This window comes from Sorex araneus, chromosome X, assembly GCF_027595985.1.
Source record: "Sorex araneus isolate mSorAra2 chromosome X, mSorAra2.pri, whole genome shotgun sequence".
Lineage (NCBI taxonomy): Eukaryota > Metazoa > Chordata > Mammalia > Eulipotyphla > Soricidae > Sorex > Sorex araneus.
The window spans coordinates 223,871,029-223,888,391 of record NC_073313.1 but is presented as its reverse complement, the minus strand read 5'-3'; the positions used below and the strand labels follow the sequence as shown (position 1 = coordinate 223,888,391).

Sequence of the window (17,363 nt, the reverse complement as noted above, 5' to 3'; positions counted from 1 at the left end):
GCTGCAGATGGTAGAGGAATAGATAAACACTGAAGCAAAAGAATGAGTGCATGGTGACTGCTGCTACTACTGGGTTTATTTTGCACATGTTTGAAATTTTTCACAATAATGAGTTAAAGAAAAAAGGTTTATTTTTCTAACAATGTCCTAAACTCATTTACAAACCATGCCTTTGTAATATTGTCTTTCCAATGACATTTTTAAGTCAGAGGCTGAAACATGCACAGCAGGTAAAGCATTTCTCTTGCAAGAAGCCAAAAGGGGTTTAACTCCCAGCATCCCATGTGGACCCAGGAACCCACCAGCAGTGATTTCTGACTGCAGAGTCCCAGGAGTAACCTGAGCACTGTTGGACGTGGCCCCCCAAAAAATCAACATTTTTAATCTATTGCACTTTAAAGCAGCCGACCCACGTCTGATTCCTCTGTTCCTCTCAGAGAGCCCAGCAAGCTTCCGAGAGTATCCCGCTCGCATGGCAGAGAGCTTGGCATGCTACCCATGGTGTATTCAATATGCCAAAACAATAATAAGTCTCACAATGGAGATGTTACCGGTGCCCACTTGACCAAATCGATGAAAAACAGGACAATAGTGCTACAGTGCACTTTAAAGCAGAAAAGTTCAAACATTACTGGATATGTTTATATTCTATGAATTAGCAATTTAATTCTTAAAATTTTTAGAGATGACATGGGAAATCTTGCTTTAGTAGTAACAATATCATTAAGTTCGTTACACATCTGCCTCATTATATATAACAGTCACAGAGCAAACTATCACAAAAACTATACACCATGCTTTTAGGTCTTATTAAAGATAACTATTTGATCAGATCCTCTTTACATTTTTTGTTGAACCCAAAGAAATGGAAACAATCTAATATAAGAGGATTTGTCCCCATGCTTCATGGTGATTTAGAACTTCCTTAGTGCTAAAACTAACTCCAGTATTTTGAAATGGTGTCCAAGAGGTTTCACAACCGATAGTGTAACAGTTTATAGCATGAAACAAGTTCACCTTTCTTTTGTAAAGTGAGGGGATGCTTAACCAGACTGACAAGACAGAAAATTAATTTTAAGAAAGTCACATATGAAGGATGAGATTTAGACACTAGTATCATGCCCATTTAACTTTTGGAAAATTAAACCTGGATTTTTTTTTTAATCACCACAAATGTTAAAAGTCATTAATCTTTAAAAAGTACAGAAATTTGTAAAACAGCAGGGAAATATTAAAAAAAAAGCATCTACTGAAATTTCAAATCCAGACTCTTAAAAAGTAAACTACAGGGTTTTAAATTAGCAATCAAACCAGACTAGAAAATTAAATTTAATTTTCTAGTTAAAATCAAATTAAATTTCTATAAACATATCTATTCTATTAAAGAGTTTTCAGTCCTAAAGAAGGGGAAAAAAAGAGAATTTTCAGTCCTTTGTGGAAAAACATGAAAATGTGATAAAGGTGACACTGAGTTTTTATACTGGCTATCAAAAGAATATAATTACATTGGAAATTTTTCATAGCATTTTTAATATACTAAAACTAATCATAATTCTACATTGTAATAGTTAATATACAATAATGGCAGAAAACATTCTACATTTAATATAAAGGCACTTTAAATTAAAGTCAATGCAAAAATCAGTTACTTCTTAAAAATTAGAAATAAGGGGCTCAAGTAATAGTCCAGGGGTAAGTTGAGGCACATACTTTGCATAGTGGCTGATCTTTGTTCAGTTCCCAGCACATGGTCCTCAGAGCACCACTGGGTTTCAGCCCTGACGGCCTCTGAGCACCATCTGGCCAGCCAGGTAATCTGGCCTCTGCACTGCTAGGCTGGAATCACCAGAAGGGATCTCCCAGAGGCTCTCTCCATCCCTCCTCCAAAAATGTACAGATCATAGAAGAAATAAGGCATAGCAGAGGCAAAGATAACTCAAAAAGTTATAAAAATCTATTTTCCTCATAGATGAACTCTTTAAAATATTAGAAAAGTAAATTCTGTTGGCAATAAATCAGGTCTTTCATTTTTTAAGTGTCAAATACATTAACTGACTGATTAGTAAATAAACCATTCTTCTGTTTTATGAATTCTATCAAGTCCAAATCCATTGCTTCCCAGCAGCACAAACTGACTTAATCATGTGGTTTTTGATTCTACAAGTCATTTGCTAAAATTACCAAAGTTAGCTTTATACATTTTTGGCTGAATCTGTCTTTTCATGCAACAAGGTTAAATTTTAAAAAAGAAAAAGAAAATAACTAAAAATCAGAACTACTTCAGATTTTAAAAAGTTTCCTCAAGGGGCTGGAGTGATAGCACAGCGGGTAAGGCGTTTGCCTTGCACGCGGCCAACCCGGGTTCGAATCCCAGCATCCCATATGGTCCCCTGAGCACCGCCAGGGGTAATTCCTGAGTGCAAAGCCAGGAGTAACCCCTGTGCATCGCCAGGTGTGACCCAAAAAGCAAAAAAAAAAAAAAATAAAAAAAAATAAAAAGTTTCCTCAAATAATAAAGTAAAAATTACCTGAGGATAAAGAATTTAAACATAGAAGGCAATGTTAACTTATTCATTACCTCTGAATAAGTGTGACAATTACCTTATTAATATGGTGCCCTTATTTTCCTACCTTAACCCTTGTATTATCTTTAGACCTTAACATTTAAACTGCAACTAGGTGAAATTTTTGCCACTAGAAAGAAAAAAAATTACGTAAGCATACTGCTATTTCATCCAAAGTAACTGCTCCTTTCAAATGTACCTTTAGTGTCCGTGGAATCAAGCAACCACATGGTCAAAACAAACCACTTTATAAAAAGCATCGTTTAAGTAGTTACAGATTGAAAAAGGAAGTGTAATACCTTATTTTTATTATGTGCATTTTAAAGTACAAAATGACATCTGTTGTTATGAAGGTATTTACCTATGTAACTGTTAAAATTTTAAATATTGGAGTTTTCCTATAAGTTTAGGTAGTTTAGAATTTATGCAACAGGTTCCTTCTGAGCAAATCCTCCTTTTTTTCCATAATCTGCTAATCCTTTTGAATACTTTGCTCTGCCTCTTCCCCCATTTCCTGAGGATCACCACCAATCCTACAAGGAAAAAATATCAATACTACAAAATTATGAAATAAATAGTCTTACTAAAGACTAATTATTCTGTACGAGATGGGGGACGAAAGTAACAAAAAATGTTCTAACAGCACCACAAGTGGGAAATAGCCTCAAGGTCATCAACCAAAGGAACTAAAGACAGAAGTCATGCTAGGAGCCACGGTAAAACAATATCCATGCTTTGGTTACTCAAATACAAGTTCCCCAAGGAGAGGTCTGTCTGGTTTCTTATAAATATCAGACATTGACTAAAGACAAATTAATGACTATGTGCATCTAATGAAAAATTAAATCTGACCTAAGATAATTTTTTGTTTATACTGAAATTAAAACAATTGTCTTTTTGAGGACAATATTGCCATGCTAGAGTCAAATATGTTTTCAAGAGAAATAGAAAGCACATATATTAAATATGGAAGACCAAATTCTTTTGAACAAGAAAAAGAAAAGCAGGAGAGGTCAAACTTATTCTACTACTCCAAGAAACAATTAGTCAGATTACTCTATCTATTTATATAAAGAGAAAGCTAGGTTTGAAGACCCATTCAGCTATGATCTTCTACCTCATTTTCAATGACCAATTCATAAATATTTGTGATCAAAAAGCACACAGATATCACGTACAGGCAGATAGAGGTTCTGAGTTGTTTCTTTAAAAGAACTTATAAAAATATTATACTCTGAGTAGTTTAGTATATAGAGCGGGGTATGTTAGGCTTACCCCTCCAAGACTTATATGAACTTCATCAAAACCAAACCAAACCTGTGAAACATCTTCTAAAAGCAAAACAAAAAAAATCAAAGAAAGTGACATAAAGAACCATCTCCCCAAAGTCATTCTATGGACTGAACACTGGTAAACGCAAGATGACACCGTTTTTATTTTTCACTGCTCGACACCAAATCATATACACTAAATTATATACACACTGCATAACCGAGTTTAACTGTTTTATAGTGCTCATGTTATTGTGCTCAAAATGTTTTCATGGCTTGTGAGTGAACATGGTATGTGCAACTAATGAAGGGATGGTGTGAAGATACATGCATTTCCCATGTGCAGCATTAACACTAGAATATTAAATCTAAAAATCATTAAACAGATGTTTAAACTTCATGCAGTTAAGAATGTGTCTGTTAATCATTTACATATTCCCTATTTGAAAAATACTATTGGTGTACCAGGTTAATCTTTCTCTAGTGCTAATTTCAAGGATCAGCTTCAACAGGCCTATAAACTCTGAAAAGTTTATATACAATCAAGGTATGTGAATATATTTCTGGGAAGATCCCCAAAGTTCTGAACTATTCTAGTGGTATCCCATTCAAGCATTAACATAAGCACTGCATTATCATAACTTTTCTAACATCTCCAAATTAAAAGTTACCTGATTAAATCTGAGCAATTACTAATGAAACTCTTCTCATTACAAATTTGAATTACACTGTAATGTTCCATTTACTTAAGTACAGTCCATACTACACTGTAATGTACTTGAAGACAGGACTATGCCTTGCACTATTCGTATAATATCATACAATAAAGATTTTTCTTTCACTTCAAATTATTTTTCTATTAGAATAATATAAAACTAGATAGTACCATAAGAGGATAAAAACTTCATAGCTATTAGTTTTCATTAAAAATTATTTAATAATAGTTATTAACTATAATATGTACCTTAGGAGTTACAAAGATTAATTAATTAATGCTATGAAGTACTTATATTAAAATAAATATTTAAGACAGCCTATTTCAAAGCTTCTTTCTCATAAACATATACAATTTATTAAAATTTAAGGGAAGATGTAATGAAATTTATTAATTGAGCCAATGGCATATTTTATATTCAAATAGCCCTTATATCACTGAATTATCAATTATCAATCCTCAATAATACATGTTATAATGCCATTGTGCTACATTTTCCAAGCTTAGAAAAAGCAAGAAGAGATTTGCTGATGGATATAAACATTACAAATACAAGTGATACTTCACATGAAATTTATAATCAGAAATTGGAAATGCAAATAGTACCCCACAAGACTTTTCAAATACTTATTTTTTAAATATTGAGAGCTTCCATCAATAACTTTAAAAAAATAAATATTAACTTATTAAAATAAGCCTTATTTGAGTTATGAGAATGACTTTATAAGTAAAACAAATGAAACAAGTTCAAATGAAAACTGAGATTACAGCTCATGAGGCCATGAAAAGCTTCAACATATCCAAGAATAAATAAATGTACTTAACACAAACTACCAGAACATGTGCTCCTACATAAAACAGAAAACAACAATGGAACAGTCAAAAAGCTTTTAATTCTGATTAAATCTATTCAATCTAAGAAAGTCAAAGTGAAGAAAAAGAAAAAAAAAAACTTTAAGAAAAACTTCTGTGCCTATTGTTGAGCAGAAATTTTCGCCAGATTTTCAGAATTATTCAGAATTTTAAGAGTAAATATTAGAACTTAAATTGAGTCATCTAATATTTCATTTTCTTTGAAATTACATCATTTAAGATAATTTTTTAAAATCTTAAACTTTCACATTATAAAATTAAACTTTTACCATCAAAACTATATTCATTTTCTCATTAAAAAAAACAAGATCTTTATGCCTTAGTAATTAAACATGTACTAGATTAAAAGGAAATGCTAAAATTTTACCTTTATTAATGAAGTCACAACAATTGCACCAGCATTTACCATAGGATTATGTGGTTTATCTGTAAAATTAAAAAAAAAATTTAAACATGTATTCTTTCAAATGGGCTGGAGCAATAGCACAGCAGGTAAGGTGTTTGCCTTGCACGTGGCTGACACAGGTTTGATTTCTCCGCCCCTCTCGGAGAGCCCGGCAAGCTACCAAGAGTATCTTGTCTGCAAGGCAGAGCCTGGCAAGCTACCCGTGGAGTATTTGATATGCCAAAATCAGTAACAAGTCTCACAATGGAGAGGTTACTGGTGCCTGCTCAAGCAAATCAATGAGCAATGGGATGACAGTGATACAGTGATTCTTTCAAATACTAAATCACTTTCTGTGATGTATAGATTAAGTACCATGAACATTTTATTCTTCATGTATGCCCTACAGTATTTAGAAATGAGGGCAGGGGGAAAGAGACAAGACTGGAGAGTGGAGGAGTGTATTTTAATTAGTTACATATCGAACCAGCCTGGCAAGCTACCTCTGGAGTATTCGATATGCCAAAAATAGTAACAAGTCTCACAATGGAGACATTACTGGTGCCCGCTCAAGCAAATCCATGAGCTACGGTAGACAGTGACAGTAATTTTACGATTTATTTCAGTTTGTAGATAGAAGGCAAAACTGAAACTAAAACATATCAAACCAGTAATAGACTACTAAGAAGCTGCTTTAAGAATCACAAAGGCCTCTATTATGTGTTTTGTTATATCCCACATGAGGAACATACATTGTACACCTAAAACTCAATCATGAATAACTTTGTGAATATTTTTGTCACTGTCACTGTCATCCTGTTGCTCATCGATTTGCTCGAGCGGGCACAAGTAACGTCTCCATTGTGAGACTTGTTACTAGTTTCGGCATATCGAATAGCCATGGGTAGCTCACCATGCTCTGCACTGAGGGTGAAATACTCTTGGTAGCTTGCCGGGCTCTCCGAGAGGGGCAGAGGAATCAAACCCAGATTTGCCTCGTGCAAGGCAAATGCCCTACCAATCAAAGAATCACAGGGGCCAAAAAGAGTACAGAGTTAGGGTGTGAGGCCAGCTCGATTTCAATCCCCAGCAACCCATATTGGTCCCTAGAGCCTGCCAGAGTAATCTCTAAGCGCAGACCCAGGAGTAAGCCCTAAGTCGGATGCTGCCCCCAAACCAAAAAACACAATACATATTTAAAATTTCTGTAAGATCAAAAGTACTACTTTTGCCCTCAACTTTCTTTTTGTCAATAGGTAAGTATTTGTAAGATAGTAATAGCTCTTGCTAATTACCCAACTATTTTAGTTCAAGATATTTCTTTCAAAGATTAGATGTTCTAAAAGGCAAATTGGGGGCTGGAGTGATAGCACAGCGGGTAGGGTGTTTGCCTTGCACGCGGCCGACCCGGGTTCGATCCCCAGCATCCCATATGGTCCCCTGAGCATCGCCAGTAGTGATTCCTGAGTGCAGAGCCAGGAGTAACCCCTGTGCATCGCCAGGTGTGACCCAAAAAAAGCAAAAAAAATAAATAAATAAAAAAAATAAAATAAAAGGCAAATTGTACTCGCAACAAAAACATTATTCCACCATAAAATCTTTCTCATTTTTGTGGATTAAATAAAAATAGGGCATAAACACTCATGCAAATCATCATTAAGCTAAAACAATTCAACCACCCTAGAATAAAAAGCACACATAGCCTTCCTCCCAGCTACATACACTCCAGGGAATCATTTTCAAGCAAATTCCATACAGTGAGATTTTTACAATATTCCCCAATATCATGTGATTATAAAGTGATAATCTTATTCTTTTGCCACTATTTTCTCCCTAGCTTACTTCTGAATGGTATCAGATTCTTACTAAATATTAAGTAGGAGACTAAGTATTTGTATGACTGTCACAGAGATTTCACAATAAACAGAAAGTATGGTTTCAATTTTTCTCCAAAATTTTTAAAAAACAACTTGAGATTTACACAAGAAAATGAGGTATGTCTTTTTTCCAACTAACTTTTGTGTTATTCTTACCATCTTCATTTAAAAACAGTTTGTTGAATCTTAATCCACTCGGCTCTTTCCCAACGTATCGATGAACATATTCTGTTCCAAGATCATTAACAGCAATGGCATATTTCAAAGGCTTTACACAGGACTGAAGACAAAATGGAACTTTGGTATCTCCAATAGAATGCCTATTTAAAAGTAGATTTTTCAAACTATTAAGATCAATAAGGAAAAATATAAATGCGTAATTGGTATTATTTTTAACATGCTAATTTTAACTTGTAAAAAGGTATTCCCATTTTTATCTGCATACTTACTTGGGAAGAGATATGTATTTTTTTATTAAAAAGAGATACTGCAAATATTTATTTAAAAAATGAAGGTAGTGGGTAAGAGAATAGTTCAAAATAGAGTAAAAATTTCGTTCTAAGCACACTTTCAGAGATCAATGACTAAACTGGTCAGCATTTATACTCAATTTTATTTTTAGATCCAATTTTATTCTGAGGCCTTGTCTATAAATGCATTATCCTGCAAACTATATATACTCACAGTTGGAGTCGAATTTAAAAAAATAGCTCACAGCTTTTTTAAACCTAAAAGAGCTGGCACTAAAGTTAGAGACTAGGTATAATCATGATCAGTCAAGAACAGACTTAAAATAAAATGGGGTCAGATCGATAGTACAGCAGGTAGGGCATTTGCCTTGCAAGTGGCTGACTTGGGTTCAATCCCCAGCATCTTATATAGGCCCCCAAACAATGCCAGGAATAACCCGTGAGCATCTCTGGGTGTGACCCAAAAGAAGCAGGGTTGGGGGGAGAAGAAGAGCAGACCAAAAAAAACCTAAACTGATGAACTCAAAGAATAGCTGCAAAAAGGTAAAATTCTGAATAAGTCTAGATTGTTAAATCTCATGGGCAAAATCCTTAGGATTTTTTGTTTACTTGCAAGGCAGGGGGCTGCCATTCTACATACATGGCTGTGCTCAGGATTTTATTTCTGGCTTTGCACTCAGGGATCACTCATAGTGGAGCTTAGGGAACCATTAACTAGTGCCAGGGATCAAACCTGAGTCAGTCAGATGCAAGTCATAACCCAACTTCAAAAAGACCCTTGTTTTATATGCCTAAGTATCCATCTGTTCCCAATGATCCCCAAAACATAACTCATCAATAGTTAAACTCATTTGTCCTGAGGAGAGACAGCTCAGTGGACTGAGTACAATCACCACATACAGAAGGCGCAAGGTTAATCACCTACATCATATGATCCTCCAGGTACTTCTAGGAGTAGACCCTGTGCACCACAGGGTACAGTTCCAAACACTCACTCCCACAAAAAAAAAAAAAGGAAGTCAATATGTAACATGGACCAGACAAATAGTACAGGAAACATAGCAACACGGCACTTGCCTGGCAAATCGCCAACCTCAATCCCCCAAACTGCATCATGCCCTTAGAACCAAACCAGAAGTTATACTTACACAGTGCTAAGACAACTGCTATGTATGGCCCAAATTTAAAAAATAAAAATATAATTTTTTTAAATCATCAAATTCATGAATAATTTCTAATTCAGACAGTAATTTCAACTTTGTTGTCATACTAAAATCCGATTCAATCCTGTTGTACTACCTCTGGATTAAAATAAAAATATGCACTTAATTCCAAAGTCAACTTTAAATATTCTCTAGATAAGGGGCTGGTGACATGGACTGGGATATGAGTGACTCTGGCTCAATTCTGGCATCATATGCCCTACAAGCATTGCTCGATGTGCTAGATGTGGTACCGGAGAGCCCCAGGACTTCAGGGCTCAAGTAGCACTGCATTCTCAGGTGCTAACAATGAGCCACCTGGCCCAACTGTCATCAAGAGTGGTCCCCAGACTCCTGAGCACTGGCTGAAGGAGCTCTCAAAAAATTCTCCAGATACAGAGAGCAAGAGCAGGAGAAAGGTTGGAAAAGAGAGAGAGAGAGAGAGAGAGAGAGAGAGAGAGAGAGAGAGAGAGAGACAGAGACAGAGACAGAGAGACAGAGACAAAGAGAAAGGGGAGAGAGAGAAATGAAGAAACGAAGTAGGGAGGAATGCCTGTCATAGAGGAAGGTGGGGGGGGGTCAGGAGATGGTGGGAAGGAAATTGGAGACATAAGGTGATAAGAAAGTTACACTGGTGATGGGATGGGTGTTGGAATATTGTATAACTAAAATCAAATCATTAACTTTGTAACTATGTATCTCATGATTCAATTAAAAACAAATTAAAATTTAAAAATCTCCAGATAATAAAACTAAAATAGCCAACACACAATGTTTAAGACAAAAACTATAGAAAAGCATTACATACTTATAATATCCTACAAATAATAAACATTTTCATCATGGAAAAAATACAAACCAGAAGGGACTTATGGTCTAATTTCTCCTCTACCAGTATTGTATGAACTATGAGTTTCAGATTCCTTATGAGTGGGTTAAACTAATTTTTATTGTAAATACTTGAGAATTCTGTATGTACATATTTTATTGTAAATACTTGAGAATAAGTATTAAAAATGAAAAGGACTGTTTAAAATAAAGGTATTTACATATGGCAAAAGTAGTAGGACAGTACATGTGATGCACGATCCCCAGCACTGAATGATCTCCAGGATATTAACACAAATGATATCTGAGCACATAGCCAGGAGTAAGCCCTGGGCACTGTTGGTGTAGTCCAAAATTAAAAATTCTTAAATGAAATCACTCTCTTTGAAAATTATATTTTCATTTTATCATAATTCTGCTAGATCCTTATTTGTCTGCCTATGAACCATGCTTGTAATGTGAGCACTCTCCAAATACTGCTTTCATGGCCTTCATAAAGTGCCATGTAGTTCAAAATTGACTTCTAACTATGGAAATAGTTGGTACAGATTATACTATACTATATTGTCTTAATCATGAGGCTAATCTATCAGGAGCATGAGGAACAAAAATAATGAGATAAACTGCAAACAATACATATGTAGCACTGTCATCCTGATGTTCATCGATTTGCTCAAGCGGGCACCAGTAATGTTTCCATTGTGAGACTTCTTGTTACTGTTTTTGGCATATCGAATATGCCACGGGTAGCTTGCCAGGCGGGCGAGATATTCTTGGTTGCTTGTTGGGCTCTCTGAGAGGGATGAAAGAACGAACCCAAGTCGGCAAACGCCCTATCCGCTGTGCTATCGCTCCAGTCCAATATATATGCAGTGTCATCAATTCAGGACAAAAGTATTACTCCAATTGGGCTTTTGAAAATTAAAATCTGTATCTACCTTCTCAAGTTTGACAGCTTAAGGCAAATTTCCATTATAGATGATGCTCATCTCTATCCTCATGCTAACCGTTAAGCAAAATTTAAGACAATTAGTTTTAATTGATTTCAAATACTTACCTTTGTCCATCTACTGTACAAACAGACACACCCCACAAATCAGGACTGAACTTGGCTAGCTGAGGAATATAGTCTGCAACCTATCCAAAATGTTAGAAAGAAAGATGTAATGTACAAAAGTATTTTTTCCACCCAAAACTGTATTCTAATTTAGTTTCCCAAATATCTTTTTTGACTTTTAGTCTATCTCAATACTTAACACTCATTAAAGGGCCAGAGGAAAGTTCATCAGGGCTAGTCTGCATGCATGTTTAATATTATACATTTATTTACACATATATTTAAAACTACTCAGTAAAAACTAGGGACAGAGGTTACAGAGTGAAATGTGAGAGGCCCCGCATAAACCCATGATAAGTACAACCCCCGAGTACCATGCAGTATGGCCCTGGTGGGAGTACCACCAGTCAGACCACAGGCCCCCTACCATGTAAAGCAAGGGGCCCCCACATAAAAAAAGGGTTTCAGTGAAAAATACACTTCAGCATTACAGGTGAGCTTTTAAGGGAATTCTCTCAGTATTCATCACTGTGTTTTCCAAAGACTTAAAATTTCAAGGAAAATAATTAACTATGGTAATGATAAAAACTATCTTAAAACTTAGTTTTGATTTGGTGGTGGGGTTTGTGTCCACAACCACCAGCTGTGCCCACAGTGCTTAATCCAGGCTGTGCTCTGGAGACCATACGTGATGCTGAGCCTAGGGCCAGAGTGGGACATGTGAAAGGCAAAAAGACCTTAACTCCTGTTAACCTCTGTGGCCCAAAAAGCAAAATATTTTGAATAAAGACCAGGATATGGTTCAACAGCATTGACCTGACTTCTATCCATAGCACTACAAAAATAAATAAAACATACTACTATCACTTAATCCACTGGTTTCACTTTAATTCTATTAGAAAAACACAAGACAATTACTCAATTTTAGTCTTTCAATTTCAGCTGATCTTCATTTACTAACTGACTTAGGGAAATATTTACATCAAGAATATTACCTTTCCTCCAGATTGCTTTTTAGCACTTTCATATAATTCATCAATATGTGAGGTAAAAGACATAAAGTCAGGAATGACAAACTTTCTTCTAAAGGCTTGGGTCAACAAAACAATGTTGCTTTGAACACATCTGCGGAATGTGAGAGAACAGTTAGTAGAATGGGTCGGTTTCAGGTATTATAGCCTACTAATAACAATACTAATTAGGAGAATCTTTCAAACAACAGAGAAAATTATTCTGTACAACAAATAAACTATAAGTTATGCTGTTATTTTCTTTTCCTCGAGCAGCCTTACGTGGAGGAGCGTGTAAGCTGTTGAACAAGTTAAATAAATTAGATGCACTTAAAGATGTGTCAAAGATTAAAACAGTAGAGCAAGTATGAAGACTATCTAAAACAAGTTTCTTACATGCCAACTACTAATCATTGAGCATGACATTTAGCTAACAAATCAGATTTTAATACTATAGCTGAGATTGTTATTTTCCCATAAAGCAATTTGATAGACATCCATTAATTCCTATGTATTTCAGAGACACTTCATTTAACACCTTTTCTAGCATAGAATTTGAAAATTTTGCACTTCTAAAACAATACATTTGTTCAGAATCTGTCATATTATCAACTGCTCAACTGAAATATTTAAGATGCTTGTAAAAACAATTATAAAATTATATAAAACATTGCAATTAATTCAATTATGTGATTTGTATTTGATTATGTCTGAATAAAAACATTAGATTTCATTATGCTATTTACATAAAATACAAAAATGTTTGCAGAATAAAAATGTTAAAAAACTTTAAAAAGAGGGGACAGTGAGTCCCCATTTTAGTACAGTGGGAAGGTAAGGTGTTTGCCTTGCATGTGGGCAGCCCAGGTCTGACCCACTGTACCACATAAGGTCCCTGAGCGCAGCAGAACCAGGAGAAAGCCCTGAGCACTGCTGGGTATGTCCTTAAATAACAAAATAAGGATATGGCAAGTCAAATGGGAGGGAGGGGCAAGAAATCTAATGATCTGAATATTCCATTTTGTTCTAAAAATGATTCAGACCAAAATATAGTATTTAAGAATGTATAAATATGTATAAGTAGTTTCTTTGCGGAGGAAACAAAATCCATATTGTTTTTTAAAAAATGTGCTGTTTTAAGTATCATTCATCCTTGTTCTTTGTCTTTTTTTAAGGAAGAGTGCAAACAGTCTCCCCTACAAAAAATTCTGTGGTTGAGTTTCCCACATTTGGGGAAATCACAGGGGTCAGCACACCTGGAGTGTAATGACTGGTAAGCCTTGCCCAGGGAAAACCACCTTTGTGATCTGGTACCTCCCCTGCCAAATAAGTATATTATTCATCCCAGATTAACCCTCAAAATAGGATGATCTTTTTATTTACATATAAGAAAGCTCTGTAACTTCCATGAAAGTAACTTGTACTAATTATGAGGGGAGAAATAAAGTAGATGGTCTTAGTATTTCTCTTTCAGTATTTCTCTTTCACTATCAAAAAAATGATAAATTTTTGCATCTTGATTTCTTATTTCAAGTTTTCTCTAAATTGAAGATACCTTAACACATAGCCATTAATATTGAGCCAGGTTTTACATTCTAGCAACAAATAAAAGTTTTTGGTTCAAATTCAGTACTAAATGCTTACTTAACCAAATAAAATTAAGACATTCTTTTTTGGGTTGTTGTATGGCCAAAGCTATAGTACAGCAGGTAAGGCCTTTGCCTTGCAAGTGGCCAGCCTGGGTTCAACCCCCAGTATCCTCCAGGTGTAATTATTAAGTGCAAAGACAGGAGTAACCCATGAACATTGTTAGGTGTGGCCACAAATCAAAACAAAACAGGTTATTTTTGTTGATAAAGAAGTGCCCCAAAGAGTACAGTGACCATTTGCCTTACATATGGAGACCCAGGTTCCATACCAGGCATCCTATATGGTTCCCTGAGCTTGCCAGGAGTGATTCCTGAGCACAGAGCCAGGAGTAAGCACCGAGCACCACCGGGTGTGGCCCAAAAACAAAGACAAAATAAATATGCCCCCAAACAAGATGAAAAAACAATTAGTCTGAATTATCAGTCTACAGATATAGAACAATAATTGACATTCCAACATCCACTCTTTATGAATTGTTTTCTGCTTCAACGTTAATTTTAAAACCTTTTTTACCATTTCTCCTTTTTCATAATAGATGCAAGAAATACATATTAAACTCATTTCTATTGAAAAAACAATTCCTTATCTTAAATCACTATTTTTACCAAATCCGATCTGCATTCCCGTTTTTTTAGTATGAGGTGTGCCAAACAAATTTAAATTATTAACCTACAACTATTTAATTAAAATTAATCAGCACTTTAAAAAGACAGCTTTATAATGAACAAAATGTACAGCAGTGAAAAGAGGGTTCTTTCTCAGTGCTGCAAAAGCTGTACTTTTTAGTAATCTTAGTTGGTCTATTATTGTGGTCAACAAAGGCCATCCTATTTACAGGATCACCTAACTATGATGGGCATTACAAATTACATTATTTTTCTAGAAAAATAGAATAAAAATACAACTATCATGAACGTAACTAAAAAGTAGAACTCATAAAATGAACTCTGAAGCAGAAGTATACATGTTTTTCATAAAGTCTCCTTTTTCTTATACTTTCATTTTATAATCTGTGAATATGGAATTCTTTCCCTTCTTCATTTGGTAATACATGTTATTACATAAGTACTTTAAAAATATTTCATTTAAATCATTTGTCAGTAAAACATAAATTAAAACTTTTAAGAGTATGAAGCAGTATACGTATACAAAGATTACATTATTTTTTTCTCAAAACACAATTTGTTTTTGGCTTTTTGAGTCATACCCAACAATACTCAGGGGTTACTCCTGGCTCTGCACTCTGGAATTACTCCTGGCAGTGCTCCAGAGATCACATGGAATACCAGGATCAAACCGGAGTCAGCCACGTGCAAGCCAAATTCCCTCGCTGCTGTATTATTACTCCAGTCCCCAATACAAAGTAATTCTTATAAAGCTTTCTATAATTGGAAATCCACAAACAAAACTTCTATGGTTAAAAATCCAGAGATAAGGATGGTATTCACTTTCAACACAAAATTTTCTACTTCTATTAAAACAACTGTCTATATGGGTACAGGCAATCTCCACCATATGCTTAAAATAAATATTTCTCTTGATCTTATTATATGTATTAACCAAAAATTTACCGCAAGATATCAACATGATGATGTCACCTAATATTAAGTGAAAGTGAAGCACATTTATTATTTCTCCAGGAAAATTGATACCATTATGGTATCTCCCACCCACAGAGAGGTGAGATCACTCCAGCTTCCTCACTTTCCCCGCCTTCCCAAAAGATTTCTTGCTTCCAAAAAGAATTAAGTTTCTAGAAACCCAAAGTTCCAATTTGGACTAACTTTAAGGTTAGCTGAATTAGTAGAATAAAAAACCTTAGGGTGCAAAAAACAAAAGTCCAAAAACTGTCAGCAGTACTTTACAGCATGCCAGGAAACTCTGCAGGACCTCTGTAAAATACTTAAGCTATCCAGATACCTTAATATGCCAGAATATTCCCAAGAAACAGAGCACTTCATTTAGTTCCAAGTACATACATACATACAAACATACAAATAAACTTTCTAGACAGAGTTTTGATCAGCTGAAGCCAATATAATAGTGTTTACAGTTTTATACTAGTTTTCACTTAACCATATTAGTTTAAAGTACCACTTAACTCTTTGGAATCCATCATAAACATGCTGTTCACTACAATATTATCAGTACTCAGGTTATCATTAACACATTAATAAAGATTATATAATAAGTCAATATTCAAGTATCGAAGTCAAAATAAATACAGCAATTGAACTAAATCAAGGCATTAATTTTCAATATTTATCTTAAGTTTTCAAACATTTTAAGGATGAAAATAAAAAGACTATATATTAATGTGTCTGTCTGAAAGGAAGAGAGATGTACACAATGGAGATTTATAAAAGGAGTAAGGCTCTCTGAAGCCTTCTCTCATTTTTGTCCTCTATCTGGTCTTGTAGAAAGGAACCATAGAGGAAATGCCTAAAACATACGCATAGGAACTGGAGATCAGTTTAAGCCAGGTCAGGACAAAGAGTGTGTTTTACTCAAACTGAATGGGAACTCCAGATACTGTAAACTGGGAACATCTATGGCTATACTGCCTTAGAACAGTTTCAAAGAAGTAGACTGGGTCCCAGTGTATTACAGAATGTTAGTGTGCACCAAGTTCTTCGGTTTGTTCATAATTCCTCCTTCCTTATCTTCTTCTCAGTTATATTAAGAAAAACTGGCCTTCAAAGATGCAATCTGATTAAAAAGAAAATCACCATATAGCATAGTAAATCACCATTAAAGGTTTGGCAGAAATTTTTACTTTTTAAAAAGATCTTTGTCTAGCATGACACCATCTGATGTTGTTTGAAGAGTTAATCTTAACATATCCATACACTCTTTCAACCTGGGATCAGACGTTCGCAATCCTGTAGATTTGAGTGCCTGTTTTTAAAAAAATAAGAGTTTGTAAATATAGAGTGCAAATAATGTTTATGCTTATTCCATTTATAAGTTTTTAATCCCTGTATATAAAAACTCCTACCCAAGAATTGAATATGCATCTGGCTTATTTAGTATCACTATTACCCACTTTCTGGACATGTTTCTTATTGTTTCTTTCATTTTCTTTCACTGATTACCTTGAAATAAGCATGATGAAGATTTGAAAACAGCAAGAAAAATAGTTTCAGTCAGAATCTATACGTCAGAAAACCTTTAACGCTACATTTCAATATTACACGTTTATTGGCTCAGTATTACAGATTTCTTAAAAAGTGAAGACAGAAAAACAAACACTTACTGTAATGAATTTATGGACAGGTATTTTCTCTTGCCCTTCTGCAATTGTATAGAACAGCAAATCTTCCAAGCTAGGTAACAGACCTTGTTTTATTTTACTGAAGAGGGAAAAAGAAGATAAAATTAATCCCTGTGTGAATATTCTAATGAATTTTAGTCATATCAATTATTAATCATCGAGCCAAACTAGTTAAGCTGAATTAGTC

At 34.7% G+C, this 17,363-nt stretch overlaps 1 protein-coding gene and 1 non-coding gene across 4 annotated transcripts in view; both read right to left on the bottom strand.

Annotated features, from left to right (window-relative positions):
* Positions 1-17,363, bottom strand: part of GLS (glutaminase) — a 74,447-nt gene that overhangs the window by 42,366 nt on the left and 14,718 nt on the right. For 2 of the 3 annotated variants that reach the window (XM_055122794.1, XM_055122793.1), the window contains exons 2-7: positions 17,159-17,255; positions 16,679-16,800; positions 12,238-12,367; positions 11,243-11,322; positions 7,842-8,005; positions 5,791-5,849 (exon numbers count right to left, since the gene is read on the bottom strand). In XM_055122794.1, the coding sequence (XP_054978769.1) occupies positions 5,791-5,849; positions 7,842-8,005; positions 11,243-11,322; positions 12,238-12,367; positions 16,679-16,800; positions 17,159-17,255 (652 nt within the window). Of the gene's footprint in view, positions 1-5,790; positions 5,850-7,841; positions 8,006-11,242; positions 11,323-12,237; positions 12,368-16,678; positions 16,801-17,158; positions 17,256-17,363 lie in introns of those variants that run through there. The other variant, XM_055122795.1, reaches the window with a different exon arrangement.
* LOC129400264 (U1 spliceosomal RNA) lies at positions 13,425-13,586 on the bottom strand. Its single transcript, XR_008627571.1, has one exon. It is a non-coding gene; the product is annotated as a U1 spliceosomal RNA (small nuclear RNA).